At 40.5% G+C, this 15,537-nt stretch overlaps 1 protein-coding gene across 12 annotated transcripts in view; it reads left to right on the top strand.

Annotated features, from left to right (window-relative positions):
• The window catches only part of CDC14B (cell division cycle 14B), an 82,349-nt gene extending 66,812 nt beyond the window's left edge, over positions 1-15,537 (top strand). For 6 of the 12 annotated variants that reach the window (XM_074330261.1, XM_074330262.1, XM_074330260.1 and 3 more), the window contains 3 exons: positions 6,872-6,988; positions 11,404-11,469; positions 11,771-15,537. In XM_074330261.1, coding sequence (XP_074186362.1) covers positions 6,872-6,988; positions 11,404-11,469; positions 11,771-11,807 — 220 coding nt within the window. In that variant the 3' untranslated portion in view covers positions 11,808-15,537. Of the gene's footprint in view, positions 1-1,309; positions 1,456-6,871; positions 6,989-11,403; positions 11,470-11,770 lie in introns of all 12 variants that reach the window. The other 6 variants (XM_074330264.1, XM_074330263.1, XM_019711997.2 and 3 more) reach the window with 2 other exon arrangements.

Below are 15,537 nucleotides of genomic sequence, written 5' to 3'. Positions count from 1 at the left end.
TTTAAGATCAGTTAAACCCGTAGCTGCAAATGAAAATGGGGGGTGGGTAGAGAGTTCTGTAGCATTCCTAGGTCATTTATTACATTCTGTATCAATATTAAGCAGCTGTAATCTTAACATATAATAGTAGATTTGGGTTTTTTTGTGGGTGGTGTGAATGAGGTGGTGCAGGTTGGTTTGATTTCAGGGCTGCCTTTAGTGTAATCCCGTCACCATATAGGATGCAAGTGCGTGGCACACAGTGAGAAATGATTAAGATGACAATGATATTGATAAAGGTGACATACGTAGTAAGCCAAATCAGTCATCTCTGACTTGATCAGCCCGGTACTTGGCACAAAGCAAATGCTCAGTAGAGCCTTTTGTATTGGATTACAGATGTGTCTGGATGACCATTGGAAGTATAGGAGTTGGAAGGAGTTGACCACCCTTACAACTTGAGATGGGTTCCTTTCTCACTGCCAGAAGCTAGACCAGTGGATTAAGAAACAGCAAGCTGAAAGCCAAGTTTGGTTGCATGAGGAAAATGACTAAGGAAATACATAGTACAGCAGGTCCTCAAGTTACATCATTTCATTATAGCATTGATGGGATGCCACAGGAAATTCACTCTTGTTAACATCAATTAGCCTGTGGTCAAATTGGTGGTGTTATACGTTGTATTGCTTCAAGTCGCGGAACCATCATGGATGTTAAGTGAGGACTTACTGTATTAATAATACATAAGGGAAATTCCCCTCATTTTGTGTTGCCTGGGGTTGGCTATGCTTCTGTGAGCCTTGTTTTCAGAATATGCAGTTTGTCTAAATTCCTGGATGATACAGTTTATGGCTCCATTGAAGTGAGATCAGTTCTGCTGTGCTATGTCCGTGTATAATTGTGCCTCTGAGGGGATGGTTGTTAGTTACCATCATCAGTCCAATGGCCTTTTTTTGCTTGGTTGGTTTTGACTCCTTTTTTCTCTCTGGTTTGGTTTTGTTTTCTGTGCATATCTTGTGCTTTTTGAAGAATTTTAATGCTATGACAACGACTCTGATTTCTGTATCATACAATTAAATCAAATGGGGACAGTTCTCCCACTAGAGATTGGGTCTAATCTTTTTTTACCAAATATCAAATCAGAATAATACTGAAGACAGTGTTGTTTGTTTTTTGCCCCCAACATAAAATGGCAAAACTCTATCCATGTTTCCTGCCCCTTTGCATCACAAGTTGTCTAAAATTCACACGTGGCTTTATTTATTTATTATTTTCTTTATTTTGGCTTCCCAGTTTGAACATCTGTTCTTTCCCCTTCACCCCTTTCCAGATGTTCCCTAGCTGTGGTGACCTCTGCACTGTGTAGTGTTGTCATCTGGTGGATTGTTTGTGACTACATTCTCCCCATCCTGCTATTGTGTCTCGATGGTTTCAGAACACAGTAGCCATCAGGACCCTTTGACAAATAGCTGTTGTGTAAGTGTCCCCATTCCATTTCTCTACAAGTGCTCGCTCATCTCTGGTGTCCAGTGTCTTTCTCACAATGCATGTTTTTCTTACTGTCAGCTCTCCTGGCTTTGTTCGTTTGCCCGTTTTCAAATGTTCTTTTTCTGTAACTTGTCAGTTAATGGGGTGGTGGTGGGAGGGAGGCCTTCACTGTTCTTTTCTTTCTTTTTTTTTTTTTTTTAAAGATTTTATTGGGGAAGGGGAACAGGACTTTATTTGGGAACAGTGTGTACTTCCTGGACTTTTTTCCAAGTCAAGTTGTTGTCCTTTCCATCTTAGTTGTAGAGAGTGCCATTCAGCTTCAAGTTGTTGTCCTTTCAGTCTTAGTTGTGGAGGGCACAGCTCAGCTCCAGGTCCAGTTGCTGTTGCTAGTTGCAGGGGACGCAGCCCACCATCCCTTGAGGGAGTCGAACCGGCAACCTTTGTGGTTGAGAGGACGCGCTCCAACCAACTGAGCCATCTGGGAGCTCAGCGGCAGCTCAGCTCAAGGTGCCGTGCTGAATCTTAGTTGCAGGGAGCGCTGCCCACCATTCCTTACGGGATTCGAGGAATCGAACTGACAACCTTGTGGTTGAGAGCCTGCGCTCCAACCAACTGAGACAAACAGTGGGTTTGAGAGCCCACTGGCCCATATGGGAGAGCCCACTGGCCCATGTGGGAATCGAACCGGTAGCCTTCAGAGTTAGGAGCATGGAGCTCCAACCCCCTGAGCCACCAGGCTGGCCCCTTCACTGTTCTTTTCATACAAGGGGTATTAAAAACAACAAACTCAATTGTTAAGTTGTACCAACTCTTAACAGATTTTTTTGAAATAGCAATTTAAAAAGACACCGAACTAACTCCTTTCCCAATCAAGAATATTTAGTTTGGGTTAATTGGGGTAGTTTTCTTTAATTCAATTGGCTGTGCAACTTTCCTCTAGTTTTCTAGGGTGACTATCTTTAGTATATGCTTTCCAATCTAGCAAAAATGACTTTCCCGCTGCTTTTCTGGTGTTCATAAAGATTTGGCTTTGTAGCCGGGTGGCCTAGTGAACGTGGCATCCCGTTTCACCTCTGGTTCTGCCATCGTACACAGCACGCACTCAGCAGGTAGATGCTCCCCGAAGAAGCCTTTTGCCTTGACTTTGCGGAATTTTCTCCTATCTCATTTCACTTCTTCCCCCTTACAGTTATGTACACTTTTCTAAACTTGATGTTCAACAAAAATAGGAAAGCAGAGAAGACTGGAGTCCTTGGTTGCTGTTTGTATTTCTGCATGACTGACACTGCTCCTAACTCCCTCCCATTTTCCTTCTTTCCCAAAAGTAACCAGAATACCTTTCTTAGGTTGATAGAGGCAGCATTTGTATTCTCTTCATACCTGTTTTCATCCTTCATAATATCTTAACAGTGAAGTGACTTCTTTTCTACAGAAGACTGTTGTTTCCCTGTAAGAAGCTTAACTGGGGAACATCCCAGAGTTAAGGCCAAGAGCACGGAAAGGAGGGTGCAGCCTGAGAGGCTACGTTTGCCTGCTGCCCTCGCATGCCTAGGCTGCATTCTTTTTTCTCTTGAGTTTTCTTTAGCTCATATTTCAAGAATTTCTTTTCTTGTTCCAATTTGGGCTTGGGAGTTTTAATAAAGAAATATAAAAGTTCTTCTAGGACCTCCTCCAAAGTAAAATTCCATGGCAACCAACTCTAGTGCTTTGAGTGTCTTCCAATGGCTAGAAAAGATTGTAAAATCTAGCAGACTCCCTTCTTTTCAAAATCAAGGAAAAGCTGCTTAACATGTTTGTATTTATGACATTTTCTTAAATGTTAAATACAAACTTACTATTGCATGGGCTGATATGCTGTATTTCTGATGTAGATTATCCTTGTAGGTAGTTTTTCCTTCGCTTCTCTTAGTAAGCTTACATTTCCACATATTCTGACTCAAGGGCATTACGTACTGCATAGATTTATTGTTTTCAAACTATTTGCAGTGGCAAAGCTATCTCAAATAGGTGGAGTTCTAAATGGGTGGAGTCGTTGCTAATAATACTGAGGTGCTTCGTGGTTGTATTATTTTTCCCAGGGGAAGTTTTCAGTGGGCTCCATCAGGCTCTTTTCTTTTTACTATTCTGTGTAATATACAACATTTTGTTGTTGTCATTATTACTGACATGTGCCATTGCACTAGACCCAAAGCAGTGTTCAATTTAGCCTGATTAATTTGCAATTTACGGAAACCAAAGCTTTCAACAGTAACAATGACGTAAACAGGTATAATCCTTGTAGCTATCTTTTGAGGTGATTACTCATGGGCACCGCTGTTGGCATTCACCTCTGTTGGCTGCTGACATAGCATTGCCTGGTAGGTTGTGACAGGGTGTGCTGTAGAACATGACTCTGATGACACTTCAGATTGCTGTGTCAGACTCTTAGTGGGAAAGGCACATCTGAGCCTCAGTCCCATCATTTTGAAAGCTCGTTTTATGTCAGTGGTCAATGACCAGGGTAAATAGTGCATAGTTGCACTGATGTATTCTTTCCTTGGAATTGAACATATATGTTCAAAGCATTTTGTGGCTTGACAGGTGAGAGACCTGGCTTTTCACCTTTTGCTTTGCTGTATGCCTGAAGTTGCAGATAATGTTGTGTCCAAAATCTGAGAATACTAGGGCTCAGAAGATACTGCAGAGAAGAAGAGATAAAAAGTAGGACTGAGGATTCTGCCAGGGAAAGATGGAAAGGAGAAAATCCATGTGCTGAAGAGTGCTCTGCAAAGCCAAGTGATTGGCCTGGTTTGCAAGGTGGGAGGTGGTTGTTCCTACTTAACCAGTGGCAGAGTGGAAACTTCACACGTTGCCAGCTTATCCCACCTTACGAGGTGTTACTTGTAGGATGTCACAGGTAATACCTAAGTGTACTTGTTGGAAAATTTCCACTTTATTGATGCATAACCTACAGACGTAATGACTGCTGTTAATGCAGATAACTGGTGAACTGAATCTTCACTGGTGTGATTAATGCATTCCAAATGTCTATCATGCTTTTATTTATTTATTTATTTATTTATTTATATTGGGGAAGGGTAACAGGACTTTAGTGGGTAAAAGTGTGTACTTCCAGCACTTCTTTTTTCCAAGTCCAGTTGTTGTCCTTTCAGTCTTAGTTGTGGAGGACGCAGCTCAGCTCCAGGTCCAGTTGACGTTGCTAGTTGCAGGGGGCACAGCCCACCATCCCTTGCGGGACTCGAGGAGTTGAACTGGCAACCTTGTGGTTGAGAGCCCACTGGCCCATGTGGGAACTGAACTGGCAGCCTTCAGGGTAAGGAGCATGGAGCTCCAATCGCCTGAGCCACCGGGCCGGCCCCTGCTCTTATTTTTAAAGTTCCATGTAAATTATTAACTATTATGTTAGCCACATTTATATTTACACTAGTTTTATGGATCTTTAAAAAAGACGTTTCCTGTCAGTCTAAAATTTGATTTAGCAGTAATTTCTTGTCTTGAATAGTATTTAAACGTTGTAGTAATAGTTAATTGAAGAAATCAGGCTTGAATTTCCTAAACAGGAAATGTATTGGTTCTTGTTTTTCCTTATGTTAATGATTTTACAATGTGGCAGTTGTCTGTCTATAATTTTGGCAGTAAGTGGCCTCATTTGAATAGTAGGGTGGTATTTCAAAAAAAGCCATAGGAGTCTCATTTTCTCCATTTGTAAAAACGGAGATAAAAACCAGGAGCCTTGCCCACAAGGTGAGAGGCGTTAGGACCACAGTGGCAGCCCAGGCCCTGGACCTGGGCTTCAGAAGTGGCCGTGGAGGCATCGTGGTTGGGTTTTGTTGTTGTTTTATTTCACTTGATGAAAAATTCTAGTTTCAGATCCTTACCAGCACTACTAAATATTTCACCCTCACACTGTATAATCAGAATTTTAAAATAAATACTTTTTTCAGGGGCAGAAGTCACATGCCAAGGCAGTTGGTGTCTTAATCATACAACTGTGTCTGCATATACTCTTTCTACTGTTAGACCATTCGACATTTAGGATGAGAAATCCTGAATCAAGCGTTGGCTCATTTACCCAGGATCAGTTTCCCTCTGTGAGATGGAAGGCCTGTTTCCTGAGGCTTCCAGAAATGCTACAGGGATAAAGCAAAACAGTTGGGATAGCAGCCCCTCCCTTAACCCTCCTCCCTCTCTTCCCCAAACAGATTGAAAACCACAGACGTCCACTCCAGATTTCTGCTCTGGTACAATATAACCCATTGTTTTTGTTTTTGTTTTTTAGTGATGAGAAGTTAGCATTTTACTAAATGTTGACTGTGCTGTGCTTTGGGTAATAGTAAGATTATAGGAATTTACTAATCTGTACTATATTTTAAGGACCTGGCTTTGGTTGTTAACTAACAGGATGGTAATGCAGGCATAGGAAGGAGGTAGGACTCCTAGTTTGTTGCGGTGGTTTCTTTTTACTCCTTACGAGCTGGGTTCGAGGCAGTTGTTATCGGCTGTCTCACCTTTATGTTTGGATATGAGAGGAGGAAGCTTTTTTAAGTCAGTGTTTTCTCTTACAGATGAATACAAGTTGAATGTGTACATATAAATGTGTGTGCATACAGTTCAGTGTTTCCTTATCTCTTGAAGAAAACTGCATATAAAATCTTTTCATGTCTTCTGCTGACAATTGAATGAGGCATTTAAAAACACCCTCTACTTATGAACGAGGTATTCTGTGTGGGCTTAATCTCAGGGTGTTATTTCTGATTCGTGAATTTGCCTCCTGGGCAGTTTACTCCCTGAGGCATTAGTTTCTTCAGATTTTTAGAGTTGAGTTAAATCAAGTTTCACAGAATTTAAGCAGTTTCACTTTCTTGTTAATGGTACTTGGTGAGTTAGTAAATGGTTGTAATCCAGACAAAACTCGAATGTTCCTTGAACACATTTTTAAAATTTGAAATGTTATATGAAATTGGTATTGACTCAGGTTTATTGCCCATACTCTTAGCTCTGAGGATTGAATATTGTGTAGATATTTATATTCACGTTCTTTAGAATTTAGAGTTTTAAATGATTTCTTGTTTTCATGACTTTGGAATTCTGAGAATCTGCTTTTACTTTGGGACACACAGATTTGTTTTACTGATTGATTTCTTTGGTATGGGAAATCTTTTTCCAAAAGCAAAGTACACTGATTGTCTTTGTGTGACCTTCATAGGAAAATTAGATGCTTTATTTCAAAGGACCTTGATGCAAAATGTAAAAGTGTGTTTCAGGTTTTCGCAAATGTGTTTATAGAAAATCCTATTAATTCTCAATGAAATAATTTGCACTAAAGTGCAGAAATGCCTTCCTCTGTCAATGGTTGAAAATTGTTTCAGTGAATATAATCTTGTTTTTTTCCAACTGTTTTCAGAGTAATTCTTCAGTCCAGTGTTCAGAGCTGTAAAACATCTGAACCTAACATTTCTGGCAGTGCAGGCATTGCTAAAAGAACCACCAGATCTGCTTCAAGAAAAAGCAGTTTTAAAAGGTGAGAAAAGAATCCTACTCTTCTGAAAAGTTCCAAGCATTGGTTTTCTTTCCAGTTTAATCTTCTGGAGCTAGAAATGAAGATAGGTAAAAGCACAGTCCCTATGATGGGAAATTAATCCAATGTGTTTGACTTGTTCATCGTTTAAGAAAATCTGGACCATTTAACATAGGCTTTTGTTTAGTTTTGTTTTTCAGAGATGATGCTCAACACTGGAAATGTGGTTTCTGGGTCATAATACGGGAAAGTTGAGGATGTTGTGTATATAAATTCTTAGTTAAGAATTTCCAAAGCTCTCTATCAGGAACTGGAGGAAATCTTTCTGTGTATCAAATACAGCAAAACTGTTGGAGAATTTGCTGCATAAATGTGACAGTGGAAATATGCAAACTTTAGAGAGTTTGCCATCCTTCCTTACCGAGGGACTATGTTCTCAGCCACAGCCCACGCCCAGCGGGGCTCATTCTTTGACTCTGAGCCCAGTGTCTTTCACTTCCTTCATTAATACAGGCTTTGACAAGAAATGGACACGTTCTGTAACCAAATCCTTTACTCACTGTTGTCTTTCGATGTTTGTCATGAAGTGCAGGCACACATTCTATTTTTAACGTATTCTAAAAACAGATCCCTTTTAGGGGAAGAGCAGATAACCCACATGCAGTCATCTCAGGAGTGGAAGGCAGGCCCCCTTTTTGTGTTTCTGTGTCTTTGTCTGAGGTGGCAACCTGTGCGGTCCCGTAGGAGGTACTGCACTCACAGCACAGCGGATGTGTCACGATGGATTGCAAGCGCCTGAAGCTAATGCCAACCAGACTTTAAAATGTCCTTCACAGATTTCCTTGCTTCTTTTTAATTCTCCTGTCTGCATGTCTTTGAGTTTGGGGCCTGAGGTGCCTGTCTTCAGGGCCGAGTGAGTCTGGTGCAGTCCTGCTGCAGCCTATGTCCTGAGGGGCTGACAAACTGGAGAGCCCCGTGTGTTTTGCTTTTTTAAGGAATTGTTTGGTTCTGCAGTTTTTCCTCTTTGCTGATTCTTCTGTACAATTTTACTACATGACTTTTACCTGTATGAGAATGTGATCATGCCCCAGCACAAGTATTTGAGAATTGGGCACTGACTTAGGATTTTAGGATTTAAAATGTTTCATTAGAAAGGTATCAAATATTCATATTAATTTCACTTGAGAAGAATGTCAGAGTAATTCTTCTTACCAAAAGCAAAGATTTAAGTATATTGTAACATAAAACCAGAATGTTATTTATAACAGTGAGAAAGAAGAAATGGTCTGAAGATTGAGGAATTATGCCAAATGAATCCAGTCATGTTTTTAAAGATATTTTAATGATCTGGATAAATGCTCATGAAGCAATAAATGAAAAGAACTACGCATAAAAATAATGAAGTATTAGAATTTTTTTAAATGTCTAATGTACTTCATCTATGTGTATAGAAATGTGTAGATAGACAAATATTTATGCTTATAAATATTTGTAGATGTATATATTCCCATATATGTATAGAAACAAGATAAAGGAAAATATGCCATAATATTAACAGTTCTGATGGGTAGAGCATTTGGGGATTTTTCTTTTTATTATCATTTTCTTTTTTGTCCCAACTTTCCTACAATTAATGGGGCAAAATGGAAGTATTTTAACTTTCACACTTTTAGGGAAGTAAACTATTAAAAAATTCAAATCAAAAGCCTGCCATTAGTGATAGACATGTTTTGAATGGGGGTATTCTTTTGTAGGTATAATTGATCAGGCTTCCATTACAGTCGAGTGTGTCTGGCCCATTTAACCTGCTTTCTGCTTTTCTGGATTGTGTTCTTCAGGTTTCAGAGCACTAGAGTCCAGGAACTGGGCCGGTGTGCCCAGTCACACCCTGTTCCTCTGCAGGGTGTGGCCGTGCGACAGTTTTTCCATCTAGGTTCTTTCTAGTGATCTAAACTTGTACTTCTCGGCAGAGGTGGTTCCCGACGGCAGTGAGCATCTGCCTGAGGTCCCTGGACCAGATGCTCTGAGGGGGCTAAAGTCGAGTTCAGACTGAATATGCTTGCCTAAATACTGAAACGGCCGAAAGCAGTTTCCAGGCATTGGGGATGGTGCTGAAAAGGAAAAGCAAAAAGGCATCTTAAATTTCCAAAATAGATTTTCAGAGATTGGAAGGGGCAAAGAAGTAAACCAGTGATAGTTAGCTGGGTTTCACAGTGTGTTTATTCCCCAGCCACACACCCCCATAAGGGTCACCTTCTCCTTCCAGGGCTTTGGCCTGTGTTCCCATTAGCTGATGAGCCACCTACAGTTCACAAAAGAAAGACAAGTACCTTATGTACAGGTCCCATTCCCTGCTTCTAGGAAATAATGGGAGTCAAGGCAGCCAAACTGTAGCCTGAAGCTTTTATCTTACTGAATAGTACTCATTTTTGGTTGGATGGTGGTGAAGGACTTGATACATTTGTACATAATCTCATTCAGAACAAAAAGATACGAACTGAGATTATTGAGTAATTTTAAAGTATTGAATAGCGCTCTTTTCTTTAGACAACAATACAAAAAGAAAGTACACCCTTTTAGTGTATGTTTGTAAGTATTTTCAAGGTGGCTGAGTTGCAGGTCTGCTGTTACTGCCCTTTGTGAAGCCTTCTCTTTTGCAGGTTTATGTTGCTCACATGTCATCGTCGTCATCTCTCTTGTGCCATAGGAACTTGACCTTTCATTTCCAACTTCTGTTCTGTTTCTAGAGGTTTCCGGGATGAAGACCTCACCTACACTCACTTTCCACTGGCACGGCTCTTTTGATTTTTGACAGTTTACTGAAAGGCTCTGCAACTTTGAAGAATTTTTCGACATGCATGTTAAAAGAGCAAATATTTGGTGACTGAAAAAATATGAGTATTCTCATAAGCATTTATTGGGGGGAAAATGCCACCATTTTTCTCTCATGGCAGATGGTTATTCCATCATGTATCCATTGAATATAAGTCACATCAAAACCTCAGTCTTGTGTGACAAGCTCACACAAAACTGGCAACCGCAGCAGTGCAGGCTGTGGAGTGCCTTGTGGTGGATTGGACGCAGCTGACACCCAGTGCCAGGACGGCTCATGTGGTACCTTCCTCATCCCCTTTCTCGTTAATTTGGAAGAAGCAAATGAACGGGCTTGTACACCTCCTACTTTCTGTTAGAGCTAGAGACCCATTTTCTCTTTTAAGAATTAGTAAATTCAGTGAAGAATTGGCCTGTTTTTCAGTGTTCTCTCTGAAGAGCTCTTTTAGAATAAGTCTTGAAAATGTCATCATCGTGCCTTCGATTGAGTACATGCAGCCACCTACCTCATTTGATATCATTCTGTTCCTGTCTATACACAGCTCACCCATTGAGTACGTGTTCTGTCAGCTTATGCTCTTCTTTGTGGCAGTCTTGTTTTTAATTATAACTTCATCCATTTTCTAAGAAAACTGTCATGTACAAAAGACTTTTATTCCAAGTTGCATTATTGGGAACCATCTGCTCCACCTGGCAAACCAACCAAATGTTCATTGCTTTGGGCTAATTATTCATATTGTGAGGGCTCTTTCCTCAGCCTCTGAAACCGTGAGTCTCTTCACAAGCCCTGAAGTTGGGAGTAACTACATTTAGGACTTTTTTAAGTCTTGTCATTTGTGATTCTTGCCATCATCATCCCTGTCACTGCTTCTTGACCCTTAGCATCTCAGATCTCAGTGTCTGTTCCATCATCTCTAGGCTTTAATTTTTTGTTATTGTCATTATCTCCAAAAGGACATCAGTCTGTAGAAGCCTCAATGTTGTATCTAATTTTTTTTTTTTTTTAATGCTGGTTACCTCAGATCTTTTAAAATATTAATCTCCCTTTGAAATTCCAGCTATTTTCCCACTTGCCAGCTGGCCTGGACCTTTAAACTCAATACTCTGTTGAGGTTTCCGAAAACTACGTGATAAAGTTAGATGAGCTGCTCTGATAGAGCGTCATCACCCTCATCCACGTGAGGGCCACTTCCAGATTGGAATTGGTTTTTCTGACTCTTCTTTGGCTTTGGTTTTTCTCTGAAAGTTGCTATGTAGTTAAAAGTGGGATCTAATAAATTGGGGAAGGAAACGAGGGCAATAGGGCGAGGATCAGTCAAGGGCAGTTACTTAGGAATGACTGGGTGTCCTTGGGTGTCTTCGCCAGGTGCCACCTGCCCGCCTCCCTGGTTGGGTGTTGGCGGCAGGTGGCCCCTTGCGGCTGTGTTTCCAGTGCACAGCCGGGTACCCAGGCGCGATTGCCTTTGGCGCGCTGCTAAACTGGAAACTGCTTGAGGTGCCAGAGCTTTTTCTGTGACCGACTTTTGGCTTTGGAAATAATCAAGTAACACTTCTTTATCTTTTCGTTCTTTCCACTTTTCCCACAGCCTGATTCCTCAGAGGGAAGGAAGGAAAAGGAATGCTTTGCAGCAAATGCCCTTAATGGCATTATGGTACTCTCATTGCTCGGCTGCTTCTCTGCCCTCCCTTCTTTTGTTTTCTTGTCTTTTATTTTTCTTTATTTTCATTTTTTGCAGAACTGAACATTTTTCTGCTCTGCCTTTCTCTCCTGTTTGTCTTTATGGTTGACACTGTACTGTCCTTTCCCAAGTATTTGTCATTAAAGAATTATACAAAGTGTATACTCTTTAGCATGTCAGTATTTTTTATTATGTTGCCTTCCTTGTCTTTGATAACTACCTATGGGACACTTGAAAGCCTTCGTGGTAAAATCCTTTTTCTTTTCCCCCATAGTCCCTCCATTTCAAGGACTAAAACAGTCTTGCGTTAAGTAAAAACCTGTGACCAGAACTGAAGGAAGACTCTAGGAACAGAAAACTACAACAGGACTTAGCACAATTTATTTGGAAACAAAACAAAATTGCAAAAGCCTTAGCTGCTTTCCACCTAAGAAGTTCATTCAATGAAGAAAATGTCCACTGGAGTTTAAGTAACTACACGAGTTTGGGTACCAGTGAGGACTTTGAAGACGGCCCAACTCTCCGTTTGTAGAAATATCTGAAGTTGAACAACAAAAGAGCTGTTGTAAATTTAGTCTCAGGTGTAAATATCAAAGCCCTTTGTTCTCAGGAGGGCTGGCCACTCTATGTGGTGCATGTGTGTCCCTGTGGTGGCAATCGTTTTAGCTGCTGGCCTTCAGAAGAATTGAGGATCTGATGGAGGTTTTTTACCTGTTTATTTTCTGTTCGCCCTGTGTTGAAATTTGTAAAGCTAAAACGGAATTACTGAAAATGGTACTTTCTGTAATTTGATACTATTTGGTGTAATCATCTTCACTTTAATATTTGTAATACTGTTGTAACGTTAACTCTGTTAAGTACCCAAGCTGCTTGTCTTCCACCAAAGAGTGCTTTATTAACACGATTCTGTGAAAACCACGTTTGAAGACTTGGATTTTGTGACAAAAAGTGGTAGGTACGCTGGTAACGTAAAACTTGCAGGAGAGTATTAAATAGTAACTTTAGAAGACTCAGGAGGAGGAACTGACTTCGGAGTTGGAAGATTGTTGTCAGTCATTCCTTTTTGTGTCACTTAAGGACTAAAGAATTCCAAGGCTGCCCACTATTTATTTGGTTGCCCAGTCATACAAATTAAAATCATATTTCCTGCCATGCTGAAAAAACCCCCACACTTTTGGTGTTGCCGCTTTAGAAACAGTGGCTCCACATAATGATGGCTTAAAAAAACACTTACTGCTTTTTTAGCGTCTTTCTCTGTGAACTTTTTTATGTGACTGGCCTAAGGCCCTTCACACACCTGTTGACTTCAGTGACAGTTATCCACATCTGGATTTCAGTTGTTTGTAAATAAGACACTCACTGTTGCCTTTGGTTAGGGAATAAACTCCTTATAGAGTGCCTTCACCCTTCCCCCCTAGAGAAACACAGCAGAGTCTGTGTCTGTGATGTAAAGCAATCATAAAAACAGTTTATTTGCTGCTAAAAAAAAAAATTTTTTTTAAATGGGACCCAAAATAAAATAATATTTTGCAATCACCTTGGTGGCTTCTATAAGAAGTGAATGGTTTTAGTTATTGTTAAGCAGTGTTGGCCTATCCTGGTTAGTTGAATGGGGGGGATACAGTATTGAAAGGCAAAAGGCTTTCACATTACAGGATCGATGAATTGGGTCAGTACACAATTCTGTTTTGAAAAGCTGCCTTTAAAACAAAACTGAGGAATAAGAAGTGCTTGGAGCAAACAGATTAAGGTCTGTTAATGCAAAAATAATTGGAGACCTTGGCTCCATTTTGGTATCTATTCTCTTGGACTAATTATAAGTTTGACTAGCTTTGAGAGGAGATGGAAGATGCCATTGTTTTGGCCTGAAGAATAGCTTTCCCCATCAGGCACTAAAGGGGGTGGGGTCTGCCAGCTTCTACACACTAGGGACTAGATCTCAGAAAAACGTTGCTTTTCTGTCCCTGGGAGTTCATAGTTATCAGTTCTTGTACCTGATGGGAAGACGGCTTTTCAGTAAGCTTTGGGTGGGAGGAGAAACATTCCATTGGCTGTGTTGTGCTGGGAGACAGTAGTAAATATTCAGACTGCCCAGGCATAAAATATTGAATTCTCAGGGCAACTCTTTTTTCCTTTAGACTTTTAAAGGCCATCTGCATAAATAATCCAGGTAGCTGTGAAAATCAAATTTCCATCTGAACCCTCCTTGCTTTGGCTTTCTATTATGTCAGAACAAGTAAATATGCTGTCCACTCCTAGCAAATAAGCCATTTGGTGTCTTGGCCAAGAGTGAAAAATTTGGGCTTCAGTGTGTTAACCACAGTACTTTTTTTTTTTTTTTTTTTTTACAAATTGCCTTTCTGTGTTGGCTGCTCACATTTCCAGCTAGAATTGCTGTCACTGTGGCTTTTTCTAAGAATCCCTGTATGTAACAGGCTTGTTACTGAAATTAGTTGTAGGAAACTAGTGATTTGATAAAGAATCATTTCTTAGAATACACAAAGGACATAGCACAGTGTTAGTATGGGGGACATATCTAGAATCCAGGAGTCTCTGGATCAAACTGATGGAAAGTTCTTCCTGCTATGAATAAGAGGGACTCTTCCCCCTCTCCCTTCAGCTGAACCTTCAACACACCCAGAATCTTCTGAAATTCTAATTTCGAGACTTTGTTGTAGAAGACCTTGTTGCTGTGGAATATGAAACAGGGCATGTCGAGTGGGGAGCTTCCTTTGACTTAAGAGCCTTAAATAGCTTTGAAAGTACACCAGGACAGTTTCCATTGGAATTAAAGTTAGAAATGAATATTTTTAGGTGCCCTTGAAGCTTTCTTGGGACTTAGGTCAAGAGTCAGGGGCAGTCCAATGGAAGGCTGTCTGCAAAACTGGGTACTTAGAGGTGTAAACAAACTGCTGCGTTGTGTTGCTAAAGAAAAACTAGGAACCTCTGACCTGTTGGCGAGCAGGGCTGGCCTTGAGCAGTGCCTCACTGAAACAAGTAGCCTTACTTGTCACCTGGCGCTTCGTTTTGGCGCACGCTGCTCTTCTAGTTTCCGCAATTGTTCTGTTCCAAACTTGACTCCCTCAGCCCATCACCCATCCACTTCCTTCCCTGCCCTCCTCCCCTTCTCAGGGGGTGATTTCTACCTCTTTTCCTGGGCCCAGACAAGTTTTAGACGAGTTCCCCAGAATTGTCACCTGGCGAAGGTGTTTCCCTTGGGCGCCTGATCCCCGGCCCCGCGGGCTGCACGGACCCTCTGTTGTCTGGCTTGTGTTGTGCCAAGAACTCCAGGAGCTTTTCCTTGGCTTGAATCAACTGTTTATGACAAAGGAGCGATGCACCGCTCTGATGTTTGGTCTAAAAGTAGCTTAACTACTTCTCTTCATGCATTTTTAAAAATAATTATTGCATTTTGGAAAGCAGTGCTCATCACAAACAACTTTAAAAATGTATTTTAATTCTTTAATAGCTATCCCCCACTGAAACTGTCCATGAGAGGCTAGCTGCTGTTTTTCCATTTCTCCTAAATCTGAGTATTCTCCGTGTCGCTCTGTGGAAATACTACAGATGTCTTTAGAAGACTGGACAGTTCACCCATACTGTGTAGGAAATTACCTCCTTAATTGCCTAGTAGGATTAAATGTCAGGAGACATGTTCATCTGATTATAGTACTGCAGTTTTATATTAATAATTTGCAGGCTTTTATCTACCCTGCACTCATGTACAGATTATTAAAAGTTTTTAAATGTAACAGATTAATCGATATTTGATCAATCATTGTCTTGATTTTTTAAAATTAAAATGTATATTTCTAATCATATTTTATAATGCTGAAAGAACTGGTTGAATGAATGTTTATTTTCCTGAAGGTATTTTTAAGATAAAGCTTCACAATGGCCTGTAAACTTTGCATCTCTATGTAGTTTGATACGTATTGTTGCATTCGAAAATCGCGTGCGTTATACCTGGTTTTATACAAAATACTGAATAATGGAAATTGTATAATTATTATCATGTAATTAAAAGTATTAACCAAATGA

This window comes from Rhinolophus sinicus, linkage group LG04 (genome assembly GCF_036562045.2).
Source record: "Rhinolophus sinicus isolate RSC01 linkage group LG04, ASM3656204v1, whole genome shotgun sequence".
NCBI lineage: Eukaryota > Metazoa > Chordata > Mammalia > Chiroptera > Rhinolophidae > Rhinolophus > Rhinolophus sinicus.
The sequence above is the reverse complement of the archived record's forward strand: the minus strand, read 5'-3'. Positions and strand labels throughout refer to the sequence as shown.